The 23410-nt window shown below is 35.9% G+C and overlaps 1 protein-coding gene across 1 annotated transcript in view; it reads right to left on the bottom strand.

The window, feature by feature from the left end:
• Positions 1 to 3775: 3775 nt before the first annotated feature.
• Positions 3776 to 23410, bottom strand: part of KISS1 (KiSS-1 metastasis suppressor) — a 31152-nt gene continuing 11517 nt past the window's right edge. Inside the window, exon 2 of the mRNA XM_053704693.1 lies at positions 3776 to 4250. Coding sequence (XP_053560668.1) covers positions 3943 to 4250 — 308 coding nt within the window. The 3' untranslated portion in view covers positions 3776 to 3942. The remainder of the gene's footprint in view (positions 4251 to 23410) is intronic.

Here is a 23410-nt window from a genome sequence, read left to right as displayed (position 1 = left end):
TCTTCACCATACCAGGTTCACCGATCCGTCCTGGCTCCAAAATCTTCATCCAACCCAAGCGGGGGCTGGCGATCCATCTTCCGGCGGCTGAAGAGGTCCAGAAGAGGCTCCAAAGTCTTCATCCTATCCGGGAAGAAGAGTAGATCCGGACCGGCAACCATCATCTTCCAAGCGGCATCTTCTATCTTCATCCGATGAGGACCGGCTCCATCCTGAAGACCTCCACCGCGGACCCATCTTCATCCGGCGATGTCCAACAGAAGAATGACGGTTCCTTTAAGGGACGTCATCCAAGATGGCGTCCCTCGAATTCCGATTGGCGAGCTCAATCTGATTGGCTGATTGGATCAGCCAATCGGATTGAACTTGATTCTGGTTGGCTGATTCCATCAGCCAATCAGAATATTCCTACCTTAATTCCGATTGGCTGATAGAATCCTATCAGCCAATCGTAATTTGAGGGACGCCATCTTGGATGACGTCCCTTAAAGGAACCGTCATTCTTCAGTTGGACGTCGCCGGATGAAGATGGGTCCGCGGTGGAGGTCTTCAGGATGGAGCCGGTCCTCATCGGATGAAGATAGAAGATGCCGCTTGGAAGAAGATGGTTGCCGGTCCGGATCTACTCTTCTTCCCGGATAGGATGAAGACTTTGGACCCTCTTCTGGACTGGATGTCTAGCCCCCGCTTGGGTTGGATGAAGATATCGGAGCCAGGACGGATCGGTGTGATACCCGGTGAGGTGAAGACAAGGTAGGATGATCTTCAGGGGCTTAGTGTTAGGTTTATTTAAGGGGGGTTTGGGTTAGATTAGGGGTATGTGGGTGGTGGGTTGTAATGTTGGGGGGGGTATTGTATGTTTTTTTTTACAGCCATCCGGGAAGAAGAGTAGATCCGGACCGGCAACCATCATCTTACAGCCAAAAGAGCTGAACTTCTTGGGGCATGCCCCGCAAAGGGCCCTGTTCAGGGCTGGTAAGGTAAAAGAGCTTTGAACTTTAGTAATTTAGAATAGGGTAGGGCATTTTTTATTTTGGGGGGCTTTGTTATTTTATTAGGGGGCTTAGAGTAGGTGTAATTAGTTTAAAATTGTTGTAAGATTTTCCTTATGTTTGTAAATATTTTTTTATTTTTTGTAACTTAGTTCTTTTTTATTTTTTGTACTTTAGTTAGTTTATTTCATTGCAGTTATTTGTAGATATTGTATTTAATTAATGTATTGATAGTGTAGTGTTAGGTTTAACTGTAGGTAACTGTAGATATTGTATTTAATTAATGTATTGATAGTGTAGTGTTAGGTTTAATTGTAGGTAATTGTAGATATTTTATTTAATTAATTTATTGATAGTGTAGTGTTAGGTTTAATTGTAACTTAGGTTAGGATTTATTTTACAGGTAATTTTGTTATTATTTTAACTAGGTAACTATTAACCTCTTAAGGACATATGATGGAATTTTTCCGTCATAAAACAATTGAGCAAACTGAAAGCTGTGTCCTTAAAGGGTTAAATAGTTCTTAACTATTTAATAGCTATTGTACCTGGTTAAAATAATTACAAAGTTACCTGTAAAATAAATATTAATCCTAAAATAGCTATAATATAGTTATAATTTATAGTGTAGCTATATTAGGATTTATTTTACAGGTAAGTATTTAGCTTTAAATAGGAATAATTTATTTAATAAGAGTTAATTAATTTCGTTAGATGTAAATTATATTTAATTTAGGGGGGTGTTAGTGTTAGGGTTAGACTTAGCTTTAGGGGTTAATACATTTATTAGAATAGCGGTGAGCTCCAGTCGGCAGATTAGGGGTTAATAATTGAAGTTAGGTGTCGGCGATGTTAGGGAGGGCAGATTAGGGGTTAATACTATTTATTATAGGGTTAGTGAGGCGGATTAGGGGTTAATAACTTTATTATAATAGCGGTGCGGTCCGCTAGGCAGATTAGGGGTTAATAAGTGTAGGCAGGTGGAGGCGACGTTGTGGGGGGCAGATTAGGGGTTAATAAATATAATATAGGGGTCGGCGATGTTAGGGGCAGCAGATTAGGGGTACATAGGGATAATGTAAGTAGCGGCGGTTTACGGAGCGGCAGATTAGGGGTTAAAAATAATATGCAGGGGTCAGCGATAGCGGGGGCGGCAGATTAGGGGTTAATAAGTGTAAGGTTAGGGGTGTTTAGACTCGGGGTACATGTTAGAGTGTTAGGTGCAGACGTAGGAAGTGTTTCCGCATAGCAAACAATGGGGCTGCGTTAGGAGCTGAACGCGGCTTTTTTGCAGGTGTTTTTCAGCTCAAACAGCCCCATTGTTTCCTATGGGGGAATCGTGCACGAGCACGTTTTTGAGGCTGGCCGCGTCCGTAAGCAACTCTGGTATCGAGAGTTGAAGCTGCGTTAAATATGCTCTACGCTCCTTTTTTGGAGCCTAACGCAGCCTTTATGTGGACTCTCAATACCAGAGTTATTTTTATGGTGCGGCCAGAAAAAAGCCGGCGTTAGCTACGCGGGTCCTTACCGACAAAACTCTAAATCTAGCCGTTAATTATCCTAGGAAGGGTGTGTTAAAAACTAATCATAGAAAGACGCATTAAAAAGGCAGTAAACACCTTGTAATTACAATATATTTCTTTTGTCTTGATATAGAATAACATAGCCAAGAATACACATTTTTAAAACAAATTAACATCTTGTTTGCTACAATTGTTTTTTAACCGCCAAACTCCACTTGCCTTATTTAAAGGAGGCAATCTAGGTTTGAGTCTGCAGACAACAAAGCTAGACGGCCATTTGCTTTGCAGTCGGTATCCGTTGAAGCCTATTAGAGAAAGATATATATATATATATAGCAGGGTTATCTTTGAGAAGTCAGCAGGTGCATTCCCAGTTCTGAGGATACGAAAATCCGTACTTTTTAGAGCTAAATTACATGAAAAGGGGGCAAAATAACTAATGAAAGTATATTGCAAAGTTGTTATAATACACATAACTAAATATATTTTATTAAAACAAGGAGAAAATTGTGTTTGGTTTTATCAGTGGATTTTTGTTTGTTGTGTGTTGTGATTTACATTTCTTTTCTTTTTGAGAATAGTTTTATGTACAGTTTTATTTGCATTTGATGAGATTTTAAAACATAAAAAGAAACTTTTGATGTATAGAAGATGTGTAATGTCTGTCTAGATACATACAGTATTTAGAATACTCTTATGCAGTTACAAATTCCTGAGCATCTTTCTAAACAAAATGTTATTGTCATAACCCACCATGTTCTATTTTGTTTGAGAAATCATTTACCATACTGGGCAAGAAATCAATAATTTTATACAATAAATATATATACATTTTTAAAACATGATACAGAAAAATTAATTTTGGATCAAAAAATTGACAAGAATTAGGAAAGCTATGCAAACAGGAAAACAGACCAATGAAAGTTGAGTATGATGAATCTTCATGGACACGCTCCTGTACCATTGTCATAAGGTATAAGGTTGTTAAACAGATATAAAAGTGCACAATGAAAATGCTGTTATGTGTAAGAGCATTTTATTTTTGCACTTTTGCTTGTATTGAACTATGTATTTAACATTTGCAAAGGGCTAAAACAAACAGTAATAATCAGCTTCATAGCAGAAGTGTGCTACTGGGAGCTAGTTGAACACATTTGGTGAGCCAAGGACAAAAGACATATGTGCATAGCCACCAATGACCATCTAGCTGCCAGCAGTGAATGGCTGCTCCGGAGCCTAACTATGTATGCTTTTCAACAAAGTATACTAGGGGGAAAAAGTACATTTAATAATCGGCATAAATTGAAAAGTCTTACATTTACATTTTTTTCTGAATTATGAAAGTTTCATTTTGGCTTTTATGTTCCATTAAATATATTTTATTGTCCCTGCTCAAATCACATCCTGTTCCAGACTTCCCCTTATCATTACCAAACATTCATCTTGGGATATACAGTCTCAGCTTTTCTTTTGCCATATCTCAAACCAAAGGAGTTCCAGTTGTATGTAGAGAGATCCTTTTCTCTTTCCACCAGGAATTCCCCTTCCGGTGCAGGAATGGCTCGACTGGGTATCGGGGGATCGGCAGACCACAACTGTCCTGGAGTTAGCAGCTTCTTTCTTCTGCACAAGAGAGTAAGTACAGGCGTCTGCTCTGCTTTCCACACAGCCGGCATTTTTTCTGGACATGGGAAGGGGCTGAAGAACTGTCTGCTTCCTTCATCTGCAGGAAAGGCTGATAATTGTAGACAATCATTATTTTAGGTTCCCTACCAATACTTTTAATGGAACAGTAAACACTTTGAGATTATTATATTAATAGTTTATTTCTTCATGCCTAAGAAAAAAATTGAAATATACTTCCCCCCCCCTGTAATTTCAGTCTGAAAGTTTTGAGTTTTCCAGTTCTGAGAATTGAAAGTGCACACTGCAGAATTCACAAGCCTAGCACTGCCACACATATGTCCCTAATTGGCTCCAGTAGAGATGATCAGCTAAGGAATTGTAAAGCAATTGATATTTTGCTAACAAAATGACTGTGGCTCCTCCAAAAATGACAAGTGGTGGGGGAATTTGACTTTAAAAACACATTTTCATTTAAAATATTTTCAAACTCACTTAATAATTTAATTTATTGCAAGACTGTAGAAAAAAATTGTAATCACAAGGTGTTTACTGTCCCTTTAAAGGGATACTAAATCCACATTTTTTATTTTATGAATCAGAGTGTGCAATTTTAAGCAACTTTTTAATTTACTCCTATTATCATTTTTTCCGTTCTCTTGGCATCTTTATTTGAAAAAGCAGGAACGAAAGCTTAGTAGCCAGCCCTTTTTTGGTTCAACACCCTGGATAGTGCTTGCTGATTGGTGGCTACATTTAGACACCAATCAGCAAGCGCTACCCAGGTGCTGAACCTAAAATGAGCTGGCTCCTAAGCTTTCATTTCTGCTTTTTTAAATAAAGATACCAAGAGAACGAATAAATATTGATAATAGGAGTAATTTAAAAAGTTGCTTATAATTGCAATGCTCTATCCGAATCATGAAAGAAAAAAAATTTGGGTTTAGTATCTCTTTAAATATCAGACGTGAAAGCCAGGCAAAATATTGAATAACCAACCATACATTTTAGTCAACAACAAATAGTGTATATGTCATATACATATAAACATTTTGCAGTTTTCTTAAAAAAAATCTTTGCTTATTTTGCCCATAACCACAAATAAATGCAGTTATTCCTATCAGCAGTAAGCTTGAATACAGCAGTACGTGTTACTCATAAACGTGCATTTCCTGCTAGTTTCAGATCAAATGCCAACAATGTTTACTTAACCTATTTTTTGTGAGAAAAAATATTCCAGTGCATCAGAATTCCTATGTTAAGGGCCTTGTATGGACATTGTAAAATCCATTAAAAAACACAACCCACCTACCTACCTACATAAGCTTTTCAACTTAATTTCACCCCGAATACCTTGAATGACGGCATTTTGACATCCTCCATCAAAAAGTACTTTTCAGTCAGCTTTTCAAGGGATTTTTTACATATTTAAAGTATAATAGCCAAAAAGGGTCGTAAAGATTGTTTTTTAAAAAAAAATGGTCCCCCGTATTACCCAACCCAGAGCACTTTGCTCCATGTAAATTAAGTAAATTAAGTCTCTATTAGTCTTTTAAATGGACATGAAACCCAAAATTTTTCTTTCATGTTTCTGATAGAGAATACAATTTTATTACAAGCATAAGTCTTTTCATTTACTGCTCAACAGCCATTCAAAGTAACAATAAATAATTAAAATATTTAACATAGAAAGAACAGAAATTAATATAGTGACCAATGAAATAGAACCCTGGATGGTGTGATCTAAAGCAGACCAATCAGAAAAGTTCATTCTGTTATAAACTGTCTACATAGTATCCCAACTGCCTCTTTTCACTTTGCTGCTCTCAAAGATAAGTATCATATGAGTTGCCTCAATATAATCTAATCTTATTTTATGAATAAACAGTATTTTCTGAATTTCTTTTTGTTTTTAATGATTTTTATATGATGTCCTTATATTAACATGTATTTAATATTATTTTGTTATTTCTTTATTTTATTTATTTTTGTTCTTGTCCCATTTTTTTGGTTCCTTATTATTTATTTTCTCTTTAAGATTTGTATTTACATTTATTTTTTCATTTTCTTGTTTTTTTCTTTTTTCTTTATTAGATTCTTTTATTTCCGGTTTTTAATATCCTCCGTTTTGTGATTAATCTATCACTTTTTAGCCATTACCTTTCGATTTGGCACTTATCTTTCGATTTATATTTGAATCTGTATTCTGTGCTGTCCATTTCTTTTTTCTGGGTCCCTGCAGCTGCTCTTCTGAGCACTTCTTCTGTCACCATTTTCTTTTCTCTGCTGCGCTATAGCCATGCCCCCTTTTAGCAACGCATCTTTTTTAGCCTTCCTCTCTGTCGGAATCGTTTTCCCGCCCTCCTCTCTCTTCAGATAGTCTGCCCTCTCCTTTCCTCATCGAATGGTTACATTTTAAGTTACTTATAATAACAAAGTTATTTTAATATTATAACTAGTTTGTCACTAGTTTTATATTTTCAGTTGCACAAATAAATTAGACTGACAGTTTTTAAAAATTTATAATAATTTATTTAGGTTAATTTTATTATATTAAAAATGTCTGCAGTTGAATCTCACTCATTATCTGAGGAGTTTATTCATAACATGATAGACAGTTCTATAAAAGACTTGCGCAGTCAATTTCAGACAGTTATTAAATCTGTCAATCAAGTTAAAGAAAAAAGAAAGCATTTATCTAATAAATATAAAAATGTTTTATTAAAAAAGAAACTTGATAAAGGATCTTCCAGTCTGAAAAAATCAGACAAAAGAGTTAATTCTCGTTTTATAAAAAATAAAATTGTTTCATCTGATTGAGAATCAGATGATGTTGCTCCTATGAAAAAAGCTGCCAAGAGGAAAGTAGACTTAGTCTCTACATCTGTGTTTTCTGACTCCAGCATGGACACTGATGATCATTCTTGGCATTCTGTTTACACTCAAGAGTTTTCAGACAGCTCTTCTTCTAATTTTTCCAAAAAAATAAAACATGTAAAAAGTCAATTAAAAAGCCAAAAATCAAATTAATTGATAATAAAGGACCAGAATATTTGGATCCAGAAGACTTGCAACCCCCTCGCTCCTCTAATTGGAGACCTTCAAAAAGGGTTGTTAAATATCTGGACCATTATATGATGAAATCTCTTTCAGCTAAAGCCAGGTCCACTCTCAGGCAGAATGTCCTAGGTCAGACTTGCCTAATAAATCTTCTGTTACACCAGAAGTTGATGCAAACATAGTGAAGTTTGTAGGTAATAGAAATTTTAATGTTAAAAATAGGGCCTGACAGATTTTTGAAGGCATGCCAGGATAGATTCCTGTGCACTTTAGGCCCGATTACCAAAATGTTTGAATTAACAGTAGAGGCTTTTGTTAATAATTCTATGTTGGATCCATATACTATGAGGCAATGGATTCAACACTCTGTTTATTTGCTGGGAGATGCAAATACTGCATTATCCACTGAGCGTAGAAGAATAATCTTATGTAAAATCGATCCGAAAATATCGGATTTTGCACCTACAGAAATGGGGCCTCAAGCTGAGGGTTTACATTTTGGTGACTTAGGCTTAAAATAATTTAATTCATATGCCAATATGTTTAATTCACTAAATAAAGTCAAAACTATTACTAAAAAGATTTTCTATAATCAACCAAACTGTGTTTTTGATTGGGTCGGGAAAGGGAGAGGCCGTTTTCCAAGTCGCCCATACTTCAGTAATAGGCCTCAATTTCAGTCCTTCCCTCCTCCAAACCCATCCCTCACAAATTTCTTCCCCTCAAGAACCCGTTCGTGGAATCCAAGATTCTCAAGATCAAGATCCTGTCCTAGACCATTCTTAGGTAAGACTAATCTCTTCACACAACACAATTTTTTTCCCACACAAAGTTGGAGGAAAATTATCCCTTTTTATAAAAAAAAATGGAACCTAATAACACCAGATGCTTGGTTTATTCAGACTGTTTCATGTCTTCTCCAAGATTTTGTATCTCCTACTTTTCAAAATTATCCTCCAAACCCAATTATGTTCTCAAAAACAGACACATACCTTTTAGATCAAGAAATCTTAAACCTTCATCTAAAAGGCTATTGTCAGTATATTTATGAAAATCTTAGTAGTGCTATCCAAATAATATATAAGTTTATGGCAGGGTTGCAAACACAATAAAATAAAAAAAAATAGAAACCCTAATTAACCATGCATCTACTAGACCATACATTTAATATAAATACCTGAATTCTTTTATTTAGTTAATATCCATAAACATATTGAAGTATATTTGCAATAAAAGGAAATGAAACAAAATTTATATGCGTTAAAACCAACTCTTAAGATATGCTATCCTTCTTACAAAACCCAGAAAAATATACCTTCACAATTCAGCCTTTTAATTATTTAACACAATGGGACTAAAAACCTTTAACATCCAAGCAATACAATTCTAAACAGTGTTTATAAAACAATAGGATAATATATATTCTGCTATTTAATTTCAATTTATCCTAATACAAAATTAACTGACAATATCAGAACTTGTATAGATGAGTTACTTAGCCAATCAGACACAGATTTAAACAATATATATATAGGCTGTGAAATGCTAACTAAAACACACTGTTTCTTTAAATCTATTAAATACAAATTAACTATGCATATAACTTATCTTACAAAACCTTGAATACGTTACCAAAGTAAAAAGCAGTCGATATCCAATATTTCTTGGTAGGAATTATTTTACCTCAGATCACCAATAAGTGTATATCGCAATCAATGAAAAGGGTAGATTAGCTTTGCTCAAGTAAAGTGGTATCTCGCGTCCAGCAGGAACCAGTTACAAGTTTTAGCTTCAGCAGAAAATCTGTCCCTTTCTCTCCATTGCATTCACTTTTTATTTGGTTTTCCCATCACTGGTAAATTGTGGGTGGCCCTGCGGGAGCTGACCTTCCCATTGGTTATCTGGGAAGTCTAAATCGGATTGGCCCTTGGAAATTTCATTTTTAACAGCCAGAGAGAACCTTCTGGCTGTAGTTCTCGCAACATAACACCAGGTGGCAGCACAAACAGCCACAGCAACATTTGAAACAACTTAAGTCAGTATTTCTATGAAATGGTTATTAATTTTATCATAATTTACTGCGACAACTATTCATAATATTTGTTTTGGATAAGTTATATCTTAATGAATTTTCTGATCATTTTGATATGAAACATCACATATCTAACATTATATTAAAATAACTTATATTTCATAGTTATATCACATCAAATATATATCTCATAGTCATATCACATCAAAGTAACTTCCATATTTTCATCTCACTATATTTTAAAAGATGTATGTGAAACTTTATAAACATTTATTTGTATGTTTATATGATATGACTTAATTCATTTCATGCGGCATTCCGTCTCTTTCTAAGATTGATGCTCATGACCAATGGTTGTCTGCAATAAAAATAGAAATAATTATTAGAGATGATCCAATCATTAGTATGTGTATGGTCCATAAGTATTTATTTATATTCTTAAAAACACAGAGGCTAAGTAAGATCTTTTGTGTTTTCAAAACATATATATATATATATATATATATATATATATATATATATATGCACTTCAAATAAGGGATTACCAAAATGGTCATTCAATCTATACTAATTCTGAATTTATTTCCTATATAAATATCCCCTGCAGCAATCATCCACCTAATACAATGTGCTTAATTTTAATATATATATATATATCATGAATCATTCCAAACATACATGGAAAACTGGTATTGTTCCCCTTGCAAAATGCATCCAACTCTATCTGTGTCACCTTCCCCCTATCTGTGTATTTGCAACACACAAACTTAGGTGACAAATTCCAGAGGGGTCCTTGAACACATTCTTTTCTCTCACCAAATGTTTTGGGAGTTATAAAACTCTGCATATATAGTCAATTGAGTAGGAAAAAAAAAATGTTTGTGTGTTTTACACCATAGGAGGTGGTACTTCAAAAGCTATGCTGATTTTCAATCCTGATAAACGTGTATTCATCCAGCTAACCCATCTGGTAAGGGGGTTGGGACCCCCTGTGGTGTTAAACAACTCATGTTCAATTAATCCTGAGGTCTCATCTAACATATACAGTGTATAAAATATACATATATATGTATACATATGTAATATTCATCATAATATTCATATACTCTGACATAAATCCCCCTTCCAACTTCAAATAGATGTAGGACACATGTATTTGAATTGGCTTAAAGTCAGTGGTATTTGATGAGGATCAACCGTATATCTCATAGACAGTCTCTTATGTAGAAAGTTTGTTATTTTGAGCCTTCATGTTTATCAGTTGGGCACCTTTAAACTATAGTATGTCTCTAGTTCATTTGGGGATATGACACTTCATTCTCCCTCTATGACTTGTAGTTGGGATCTGGGATGACACGCTCGCAATTGATTGATATGGACCCATTTATCTATGAAACTTTCATTTTTGGGGATCCGTATTTTATAGGCCACTGGAGATATTTTGTCAGTAATGACGAAAGGACCTTTCCATGAGGGAAGAAATTTCTTCTCCCTAACCTGATCTCTCCCAAAGTTATAAAGATAAACTTTATCATTTATTTCATATTCCTTTTTGGACGTTTTGAGATCATAATAGGTTTTAGTGGCAGTTGCGGCTCTTTCTAAATTCCTTTGAGCAAATGCAAAGGCATGTTGCAGGTGTTTCCTTAGGTTTTCCACATATTGATGTGTATTGGCAGCGTTTATCAAGTTTTGGTCTGATGTACGGTACAGTAGATGCTGAGGTAGAACCATTCTTCTACCAGTCATCAGTTCAAAAGGTGATATCTTGGTAGCACTACTTGGAGTTGCTCTTAATGCCATTAAGACTAGAGGTAGTTTTACATCCCAGTCTTTACCTGTTTCACTCACAAACTTTTTGAGGATTTTAACAATGGATTGGTTGTAACGCTCTACACCACCACTTGAGGCAGCTCTATAAGCAATATGGAGCTTTCTTTTAACCCCTAGTATTTTCCACATTTTCGTCATCACTTCGCTAGTGAAGTGGGTCCCCCGATCTGATTCGATTCTTTGGGGCAAACCAAATCTTGAAAACACATGGTTGATGAGCAATGCTGCACATGTTTCAGCACTATTGTTAGGTGCACTAATGCATTCTACCCATTTAGTGAACAGGCATGTCACGGTTAACATGTATTTGTTACCTCTTGATGATCTTGTTACTGGGCCAATAAAATCAATTTGTATATCTGACCATGGCATTACCATCCCCCTTTTCTGCAATGGCGCTCTATGCGTTGGTGCAGTGGGTTGGAACTGTGGACAGATTAAACACCCTTGACAGTAGGTTTGAACATCTTTCAACATGTGTGGCCAAAAAGCATAATCACGCAATATTTCATACGTGAGTTTGGCACCCCGATGACCAGATGTGGGAGCATCATGGGCATGTTGAAGCATTAGACCTCTGAACTTGGTGGGTACTACCCACTGCTGGATGCCAGTTTTGGAGGTTCTAATTAACAAACCATCCTGTAACTTGAATTGTGATTTAGATTGTATTAAGATTCTCAGATCTTCTTTGCCAATACAATCATCTTTTGAGATGGGGTTGCTTTCAGGATCTTCTATGTGTTTATAGAAGATGCCTACAATGGGGTCTTCTTTTTGACTAGTGATCAGGTCCTCACTAGGAGAATCCTGACTCCATTGTACCAAGTTAGGCTCACTCTGTTGTTTTGCCTGGTTTCTGGTAATGGCTTCTACCTGAATTGCACCCATTAAGTGGTCAATATTAAGGAGTTCTCCAGTTATGGCTCCTTGTTTGGCTAATGAATCCGCAAGGTCATTGCCTTCCTTATCAGGACCTAGAACTCTGGAATGACCCTTGGTCTTTTTCCAGTGTATGGTTAAATCATTGGATACTACCAGATTATCAATCTCGCAGAACAACTTGCCATGCTTGACTGGTTTGTTATTGCTTTTCTGCATGCCATTTCTTTTCCAAGTTGGCAGGTATTCAACAAAACTGTCACGCACATAATTTGAGTCAGTTATGATCACAAATTCATGAATACCATGTTCAATAGCCATTTCAATGGTTTTGAAAACAGCAGTTAGTTCTGCAACTTGACTGGATCTTGGTCCAATGTTGAAACCTATAGATATATTTGGGAATCCATTTGCCCCAGTTATACCAATGCCAGCGACTAATCTGCGCTCATTATCAATAGTGGCATGGTAAGAACAACCATCAACATACACCCAAGGTAATGTTTGGCAATTTTCCTCATTGTACATTTTATATGGGGAAAGCAATTGTTCCTCCAGAAAATCATCTTCTGATAATTCTTCCCCAGGATCTCTAGCAGTACAGTCGTGGAGCTCAGCAAGCCCTTGTGCGACTGGATTCTTTTTATTCTGCTTGTAGCGAATTTCTAAGGGCCAGCCTTGTAAGGAAAGAGTCCAAGCTGTTATGCGGCTATTAGACAAATTCCCATCTCTTATTCTCTCACTTTGCAAATATAGCAAAGGCTGGTGGGCTGTTTCCACAATAATTTTCTCGCCCTGTATATAGCTGCGGAAATTTTGTAAGGCCCATACGGTAGATAAGAGGGCTTTTTCGCAATCGCTAAATTTTATTTCTACTGGGGATAGATTTTTGCTCGCATAAGCAATGGCTTTGTTCAAATTATCATGCTTTTGGTATAGCACAGCACTCATGCTTATATCTGTGTAACCTGTCTCTAAGAAGAAAGGTTTACCACCTTCAGGGTACGCTAAGCAAGGTGCTTGAGTGAGTTTTCTCTTCAGCTCTCTGATGGCTGTCTCTTGAGACTCACTCCAGTGCCATTTCACATCTTTCTTTAGAAGAAGTAGTAGTGGTTTAGCTAATTCCGCATAATTATCAATGAATTTGCGAGAATAATTCGTCATACCCAGGAATGATCTCAATTCCTTTAAGTTAGTTGGGTTTTTAGAATTCACTATCGCTTCCACCTTTTTCTTCTGGGGATTTAATCCGTCAGAGGTAACTTCATGTCCCAAGAAGTTTACACGAGTGCGGCACCATTGAGCTTTTTGCAGGGATAATTTGACACCTGCCCTTTTAAGTTGGCTGAGGACGTGTTTAAGCTCTGCGATGTGTTTTTCAAAGTCTGTGCTTTTGATTAAAACATCATCAACATAAGATAAGGTCCCCCTTTCCAGTGCGTCAGGCATAGCCTTATGCATGAATACAGCAAATTCATGTCCAGAATTTATGTATCCAAATGGAAGTCTCTGGAATGCATACTGAATCTTTTGGAAGGAGAATGCTAGCTTATATTGGTCCTCTTCATGTACCTTTATGGTCCAATATCCCTGTGCACAATCAATGGCAGTGAATATTTTGGATCCCTGCATTTGTGCTAGGCACTGGTCAATGTATGGTACAGGCCAGCCAGACATGTATACTCGTTTGTTTAGCTGTCTTAAGTCAGCACACAAACGCCATTGTCCATTGGGCTTAAGGACACCTAGAATAGGATTATTATAAGAGCTGTGCACCTGTCTGATAATACCTCTTTCTTCCAAATTCCTTATGATCTCTGCAAGAGAATCATATGAGGCTAAGGGAAGTCTGTATTGTTTGACAAATACAGGTGGTGCATCGGGATCTGTTTGTATTCTTGCAATGTGCAAGTCTGTAGTACCACAGTCATAAGAATCCTTAGCAAAAATATCCTTGTACTCCATCAGGAGTTCTCGCAGCTGTTGGCGTTCATCATCGCTGGAACAGCCATTAGCTAAGGATATTTGCTCTTCGACTATTTGCTGAAATCCTGGAAAGATTTCAGGCTGTCCTATTTCATAGGCTTCTTCCAGTCTAGAGGTGAGATCCCCTTGATTATAATTTACATTGCTCCCATGACTCTGGGTATTGGGGTAATCTTGCTGTTTGATTGGCTGATCAAACACTAGAGAGGCTTCTTCAATTTTACAGATGCCTTCCTCTGAGCTGAAGGGATAAATAGATTGAACATTAAATAGACCCTCTGGCATAGATGCAAAGGATTGTTCTATTAATTGTTCTTCAGTTAGGTATCCTTCAGGTATTAGCCCAATTACATTATTCTGGAATCCAAAAGTGTAATAACTTGATTCCAGTGCATATCCTATGGTAGTTCCCTTGGATAATGTTATATCCTGTGGGGTCATGTTATGCACAATAATATGTATTGGAACAGTTCCAATATTCACCATAGGAGTGTAAGTCACTGTGACACCCAGATTTTGTATTCTATGGGAGAGGCAAATTAGTGTTTCAGAAGTTTTTAATTTCTGACCTCTCTTTACCTGTAAGGGTAAAAGAAATTTATCAGCCCCAGCAGGAATTATAACATCGCTAGATACCTGCATATTCACAGCATATGGCAATTGCTGGTTTGATTTTAGGGCTGCATTTTCATCCTGAAATACTTCAGGGTCCCCCTTTAACCTGCTCCAAAGGCAAGAATTAATCAGATCTATTTGTATGGCATATCTATGTAAGATATCATTGCCAATGTATATTTGATTATGGGGAGTATTTAAAACTAAAAACAGGTGCTTCACTGACTTATTACCAATAGAGATAGATAATAAGCACTTAGCTGTGATGTTATAGCTTTCAGACCTGTCATCCAGGCCGTTGACACAGTGGTCTTGGGGAGAAAGATATTTAATCACTTTAGGTTCAGCTATTTGCGCTAATAAACCTTTGCTTATATAGCTAGCTTCCTGTTTTAAGTTTATTTTAGCATACTTGGTTTTACCAAGGTCATGTACTTGTATAGGGATAAATAGATCCTCTTTAACTCTCTCAATCCCTGTGAGGTATTGAGCATGGTCTCCCCCTTTAGGGATTTTAGGATCCCCCTTGTGGAGTGATATGGTTAATATATCGCCATCTAGGGAGATATTCGCTATCTTTCCGGGCGAAATTTTAAAAGTATTACCATCAGAGCCACTAAAAGGAGTTTGATCATCTATTTGTAGAATAGTGATTTCAGGTACAGAGTTATTCCTGAAATGAATCTCCACAGCATCTGGTTTCTCTTCCACCACGTGACAGCTATGTCGGGTGCGAGATATACCAGATTTTTCATAATTGATAGGCCGTTTAACTTGTGACCAAATTACATTATTTATGCAATCAATTATGGTGCTTAATCGCTTCAGGAGATCACTACCAATAATTAAACGATCAGTTGGCAGATCCACTATAATGACAGGGTGTCTTATGACCCTGTTCCCCAATTTAAATTTTAACCAGGCAATACCGTAGACTTTTAGGGAATCACCCCCAACACCTATCAGAGAACCGTCAAATTCTTTTATTTTAGGTTTGTGGGGTGTTAGCTCATTTAGCTGTGTGTAGTACCTGTGGGATAAGATAGTTGCCTGTGACCCAGTGTCAATTAATCCCCTGATAGGGTTGGAGACTGAATCTTGCAGCTCAACTAGTACATAATATCTTCCTGCAGTTTCTATCATTTCACACATAAAATTTGCATTCTCATACATTTGTGGGCTTCGCCACGTATTACCTGAGTTTGCCATGCTTTCCGATGCAGAAGAAGCTTCATACCTACCTGTTTCCTCTATGACAGGGTCGGCTGGATTCTTTTGTACTGCATCTGTGGAAACAAGGTTAAGAGAGAGCTGCAAAGGAAGAGATTTGTTAACTTTTCCCGGCTGATGTCGCTCATGGTCACAGCTAATTTGTCCGTTTCCGGTCTGTGGGGAGATAACATGATTAGTATCATTGATATTTATTACTACATTTTGTATATCTCTCCCCTCCCCTTCAGGTGATACTGCAGTATTTATGACTGTGCCTGTGGTCCACTGCTGACCACTGGCTGTACCCCAAAAAAAGTATTGTTCGGTTGCTGAGCCGTAGATTTTTGACTCATATTAGCGATTTGTTCGCTCAACCGATTTAATTGGGTAAACAGCATATCTACCTGATTGTACAAGTTACCTCTACCCCTGGGCCTATCTCTTGGTGCCCCATTGTATTGATTCCTGGACCATTGGGTTCCCTCAGAATCAGGGCCACTATTTCTATTCTGGCGTGGTTGCCCCTGGGGTTCAGCTGGTTCAGTATTAGTATTTTGGGGAGCATTATATACCTGGGGTGTCTGGTTACCCTGAGAATATCTTCGCCGTTTATTGTATCTACCCTTGCGCGGATACCAATTATTTGGTGAGTATTCTCTTTGTGAGTAATTATTCACCTGATTATGTCCCCCACTTTGGTTATAGTCTCCCTGCGCCTCAACCTGTGTAGGGGGAGGGGCAGAATTAAACCTCTGTGGAGATGGCCTGTTTTGACTGGCCACCTCTGCATAAGTTCTGTTTTTAGACTCCAAATTGAGGGGTTTAGGTGACACCCTAGTTTCTGCTACAATTTTGGGTTTTGATTCCTTTTTAACCCCCTGCTCACTGGACTGCTGAATAGAGTATAACTTCGTACTCTCTTTGATCAGCCATTCCAATGAGCAGTCCTCATCAAAATCTCTAGCTAAGTTGATTTTGATGGGTGTAGGCAATGCTTCAAAAAATAAATTTACAAATTCTGAGCCATCAAATCTGGGATTATCTTCAGCCATACTGTACGCATTTTTCAATACAGAAAGGAATTCGACTGGACTCTGATTTGCACGACACTTTAAACCATATACCGCTATTTTCGCGGCAGTTTTAGTGCGATATTGCCCGAATTCTTTTCTGCATTGTTGTTTTACCCCATTCCAGGAATGAATATTCATATCCTTTAGTGAAACAAAGAATTTGTGATGCTTACTGTCAAATACCCAAGGCAGAAATTCAATTTTCAATTTCTCACTTGTAACATTCATTATAGCTAACGCATTTTCAAAAGCCTGTAAATGATCAATTACAGATGTTGTTCCCTTATTGGAGAATATAGGTACTGCGCGTTGTACGAAGGTGATTATTTTATGGGAATCATAGACTTTATCAGACTTATTTTGGGATTCTCTGTTAGAGTTTCCCTCCCCCGCATCAGCTGCGCTACAGCTGTCCTCTGGATTTACATCCTGAGGGGATTGTCTATTTGGGAAATCTACTTCTGACCCGTTAGGGGTCATTTGTCTATGTTGTTCTATATATTTTCGTACCTCGTCCCTAACGCGTTCGCTAAAGGAGTTAGCATTATCTGTATTATTCTCATTGCTAATATAGGGGTTTTCATTATGGCGATATGACCTTTTTACATCGCTTAATTCTCTCTGGCTTTGCGCAAGCTGTTTATTTAAATCTTGTATCTGCGCGATTAAGTCTGTATTATGCTTATCTAAGGCGGCTAGGTTTTGGGCAAATTCATCCATTTTATTTTTAGCTATTTTTAAACCCTCTTCGCGTCTGCGCGAGGAACGAATACTATTTTCTAGCTCCTGTATTTGCAATCGTTTGTCTGTGACACAAAACGACATTTCGTCAATTATGCATATAAAAAGGGGCCAAGATTTTAGTATTAGTTCTTCTCGCTTTTTGGGATCTTTGTATTGATTAATCATTAATAATTCCTGGAAGAATTCATTCTCCTCATTCCACATATTATTATTAACGGTAATATTTTTAGCCCTAGTTTCAAGCATATCCACAAAATCATTTAATTCACCAGCAATATTTAACTTCCCTTTAATGTAACTTAAGATATCTTTCTTAAGGACCTGACCTTTAGTAATGGGTATTGTAATGGGACCAATTTCATTGCTATGTATAGAATTAAATGAGTCACTTCTGGCTACAGACATTATTATATTGGTTTAGTACTTAGTTAAACTAAAACGCTAATACAATTTTTGCCAATAAAAAGAGAGAAGGAAAAATTTTATATTTCAAAAAAAAATATTATTAATTTTGAAATATGAAAAATTAATATTCCGAAATATGAAAAATTAATATTTTTGATTAACTTTGAAAATATGAAAAATCAATATTTTTGATTAATTTTGAAATATGAAAAATTAATATTTTTATTAATTTTTCAAAATTAATCTTTAATAATATTTCAAGATATTAATGTCAATCTCGAAATATGAAAATTAATATTTCAACTTTTCAAAAAAAATTATATCTTCAAAATATTAATATCGAAATATGATTTTTTTTTCTCTTTTATAATAATTTCTATTTACTTACAAAATATATTATATCAATTATGATGGATATTATTAAATCTCAGCAGTGCCTCCAATTATTATGTCAGTATATTTATGAAAATCTTAGTAGTGCTATCCAAATAATATATAAGTTTATGGCAGGGTTGCAAACACAATAAAATAAAAAAAAATAGAAACCCTAATTAACCATGCATCTACTAGACCATACATTTAATATAAATACCTGAATTCTTTTATTTAGTTAATATCCATAAACATATTGAAGTATATTTGCAATAAAAGGAAATGAAACAAAATTTATATGCGTTAAAACCAACTCTTAAGATATGCTATCCTTCTTACAAAACCCAGAAAAATATACCTTCACAATTCAGCCTTTTAATTATTTAACACAATGGGACTAAAAACCTTTAACATCCAAGCAATACAATTCTAAACAGTGTTTATAAAACAATAGGATAATATATATTCTGCTATTTAATTTCAATTTATCCTAATACAAAATTAACTGACAATATCAGAACTTGTATAGATGAGTTACTTAGCCAATCAGACACAGATTTAAACAATATATATATAGGCTGTGAAATGCTAACTAAAACACACTGTTTCTTTAAATCTATTAAATACAAATTAACTATGCATATAACTTATCTTACAAAACCTTGAATACGTTACCAAAGTAAAAAGCAGTCGATATCCAATATTTCTTGGTAGGAATTATTTTACCTCAGATCACCAATAAGTGTATATCGCAATCAATGAAAAGGGTAGATTAGCTTTGCTCAAGTAAAGTGGTATCTCGCGTCCAGCAGGAACCAGTTACAAGTTTTAGCTTCAGCAGAAAATCTGTCCCTTTCTCTCCATTGCATTCACTTTTTATTTGGTTTTCCCATCACTGGTAAATTGTGGGTGGCCCTGCGGGAGCTGACCTTCCCATTGGTTATCTGGGAAGTCTAAATCGGATTGGCCCTTGGAAATTTCATTTTTAACAGCCAGAGAGAACCTTCTGGCTGTAGTTCTCGCAACATAACACCAGGTGGCAGCACAAACAGCCACAGCAACATTTGAAACAACTTAAGTCAGTATTTCTATGAAATGGTTATTAATTTTATCATAATTTACTGCGACAACTATTCATAATATTTGTTTTGGATAAGTTATATCTTAATGAATTTTCTGATCATTTTGATATGAAACATCACATATCTAACATTATATTAAAATAACTTATATTTCATAGTTATATCACATCAAATATATATCTCATAGTCATATCACATCAAAGTAACTTCCATATTTTCATCTCACTATATTTTAAAAGATGTATGTGAAACTTTATAAACATTTATTTGTATGTTTATATGATATGACTTAATTCATTTCATGCGGCATTCCGTCTCTTTCTAAGATTGATGCTCATGACCAATGGTTGTCTGCAATAAAAATAGAAATAATTATTAGAGATGATCCAATCATTAGTATGTGTATGGTCCATAAGTATTTATTTATATTCTTAAAAACACAGAGGCTAAGTAAGATCTTTTGTGTTTTCAAAACATATATATATATATATATATATATATATATATATATGCACTTCAAATAAGGGATTACCAAAATGGTCATTCAATCTATACTAATTCTGAATTTATTTCCTATATAAATATCCCCTGCAGCAATCATCCACCTAATACAATGTGCTTAATTTTAATATATATATATATATCATGAATCATTCCAAACATACATGGAAAACTGGTATTGTTCCCCTTGCAAAATGCATCCAACTCTATCTGTGTCACCTTCCCCCTATCTGTGTATTTGCAACACACAAACTTAGGTGACAAATTCCAGAGGGGTCCTTGAACACATTCTTTTCTCTCACCAAATGTTTTGGGAGTTATAAAACTCTGCATATATAGTCAATTGAGTAGGAAAAAAAAAATGTTTGTGTGTTTTACACCATAGGAGGTGGTACTTCAAAAGCTATGCTGATTTTCAATCCTGATAAACGTGTATTCATCCAGCTAACCCATCTGGTAAGGGGGTTGGGACCCCCTGTGGTGTTAAACAACTCATGTTCAATTAATCCTGAGGTCTCATCTAACATATACAGTGTATAAAATATACATATATATGTATACATATGTAATATTCATCATAATATTCATATACTCTGACACTATAGAACCAGCTCCAAACAACATAGATTATTTTCTCAGCAACACGTTTTTTGTGAAAAAGAAAGAAGGATCTCTCCATCCTGTGATAAATCTGAGGAATGTCTTCCTTTTTTTACAATAATTTCAAGATGGAGGGAATTCATCTTCTGAGAGATTGTCTTATGGACAAAGACTGGTTAATAAGACTGGATTTAACAGATGCTTATTTAACAGTTCCTATTCATCCCTCTCATCGCAAATTTCTCCAATTTGTTTGTAAAAATTCTATTTGGCAGTTTACTTGTCTCCCCTTTGGTCTGTCCTCAGTCCCTTGGGCTTTCACAAAAAAATTAAAGCCAGTTGTAGCTTGGTTGAGGCTAAGAGGTATCCGTCTCATCATATATTTAGACGATATACTTCTTATAAACCAGGATCCTTCTCTTCTCTTATCACATTCAAAAATGACTATAAATATTTTGAAGAATTTAGATTTTCTTATCAATTACAAAAAATTGGTTCTTTCTCCTTCTCAAAAATTGATAATTCTAGGTTTTCTAATAGACACTACCTTATCTACCCTGAGTTTACCCTTAGAGAAAATTAAACAAATAAAATTAGAAATTTCTCATCTATTAAAGATTATTTTTTTTCCTATCAGGACTATTGCGAGAATTGTGGGACTTCTATTTCCAGCTCCATTACATTACATAGCTTTAAAGAGATTACATTTTTTTTTATTTAAGGAAGGGTTTTTCTTATTCTCACAGGATTGCTTTATCAGAAGAAGCCAGACTCAAACTGACCTGGTGGCTTTCCAATATAGAAGCCTGGAATGGCTAAGCTATATTTGGAAAAGCATTGGATGTCATAATAGAATCGGACGCAAGCAATTCAGGCTGGGGCGCCAGATGTGGTTCTCAAATAACTGGGGCCAAAAGGTCAATTTCAGAACGCAAATTGCACATAAATTGCCTGGAATTAATTGCAGGTTCTTTTGCAATAAAAAGTTTTATCAAATAGAATTCTCCTATTTCTATTCTGTTAAGGATGGACAATATTTCAGCAGTACAATATCTGAATCGTCTGGGTGGAACTCATTTCAAACAACTATCAGATATCACAAAGACTTTTATCCATCAATGTCTTCAGAATAACATCTCTATTCGAGCAGAATATATTCCGTGTCTCTCCAACACTGCAGCAGATTGGGGTTCCCGTTATATATCAGACTCAAGCGATTGGAGATTACATCCAGATCTTTTTCAAAATTTACAAATTATCAGAGGTCCTTTCTCGATAGATTTATTTGTGTCTCGCCTGAATTATCAGATTCTTCCATTTTACAGCTGGCGTCCGGATCCAGAGGCCTTAGCAGTAGATGCATTTCTCCAGACCTGGCCGCTTCAAGGAGCTTATGCTTTTCCACCTTTCTCGATAATTCCTCGAGTTTTGAATGTCGCCAGGAGAAGCAAGATTTTGCTTCTTCTGATATCCCCATTTTGGCCAACCCAGTCTTGGTACCCGTCCCTAATGGAAAAGTCAATTCAGTTACCAGTTCTTTTACCTCTTGTTCCTTACCTCCTATTAGATCCAAAGATTTTCACGATCTAGTACTTCAAGGTTCTCTCCAGCTTATTGCATGGACAATTTCAGGGGATCCTGGGCTTCCGAAGGTCTTTCTTCATCAGCTAAATCATTATTACAAGACTCCTGGGCTCCAAATACTAAGACATGTTACTTATCCTCCTGGTCTAAATGGTCTAGCTGGTGCCATCAAAGATATTTGAATCCCTTTTCAGCTCCTTTAAATGAAATTTAAAATTTTCTAGCTTCTCTATTTGACGCAGGTTTAGCTGATAGATCTATTAATGTTTCTAGATCGGCTATATCTGCTGGACATGAATTGATCAATAATTCTCCTATAGGTCAGCATATTTCTATTTCTAGACTTATGAAATACATTAAACATAAGAGACCTCCTTCTGCTAAATACTCTTCTTTCTGGGATGTTAATTTAATATTTTCTCTTTTTCAGTCCTGGCCTTGTAATGAATCACTTTCTCTTAAACAACTTACTTGCAAACTTGCAACTCTTCTTTGCTTATTGTCTTGCAGAAGGGTTTCTGATGTAAAGGCTATAGATTTTTCATCTAAAATGCTTTCACCTCAAGGTGTTATTTTTAAAGTGAATGTAAATTTTGATGCTAAAGTGCCCGGTTTTTAAAAATTCGATTAAAAACAGGGGCACTTTAATTCATAAAAATGTACATTTCACTCGTTGTGAAGAAATACTTACCTTTTAAACTTGACAGCAGCTCCAGCTTCCTCCGGTCGTCGCAAGCCATTTCTGACATCAGAAATGATGGATAGGTCATCCTCCAATCATAGCTTCCCCCCGGGGGAATCAGTGTCTGATTCAACGCCGTGATTGGAGGAAGCCGGATTCCTCAATTTAGACCCAGGAAGAGGATTTGCGACAGGTGGAGGAAGCTGAAGCGGCTGTCAAGTTTAAAAGGTAAGTATTTTTTCACAACAGGAGTGAAATGTAAATTTTGATGACTTAAAATGCCCCTGTTTTTAATCGAATTTTTAAAAACCGGCCACTTTAGCATCAAAATTTACATTCACTTTAATATTTCCAGAAGAACTAAATCTATGTCTTTCTCTATCTTTTACCCTTATTTTTCTGATCGTCCCTTTTTGTGTGTTGTACTTTGTCTCAAGGAATATGAAAAACTTACTTTTTCTTTTAGAAATTCTTCTTCTTCTAATCAATGTTTAATTTCTTTCTCTCCTCCTCATCTTCCTGTTTCTTCTACTTCCATTAGTAGATGGATTAAATGGGTTAAGAATGAAGCAGGTATTGATCAATCTTTTTCTTCTCATTCCATAAGAG

This window comes from Bombina bombina, chromosome 3, assembly GCF_027579735.1.
Source record: "Bombina bombina isolate aBomBom1 chromosome 3, aBomBom1.pri, whole genome shotgun sequence".
NCBI classification, from domain to species: domain Eukaryota; kingdom Metazoa; phylum Chordata; class Amphibia; order Anura; family Bombinatoridae; genus Bombina; species Bombina bombina.
The sequence above is the reverse complement of the archived record's forward strand: the minus strand, read 5'-3'. Positions and strand labels throughout refer to the sequence as shown.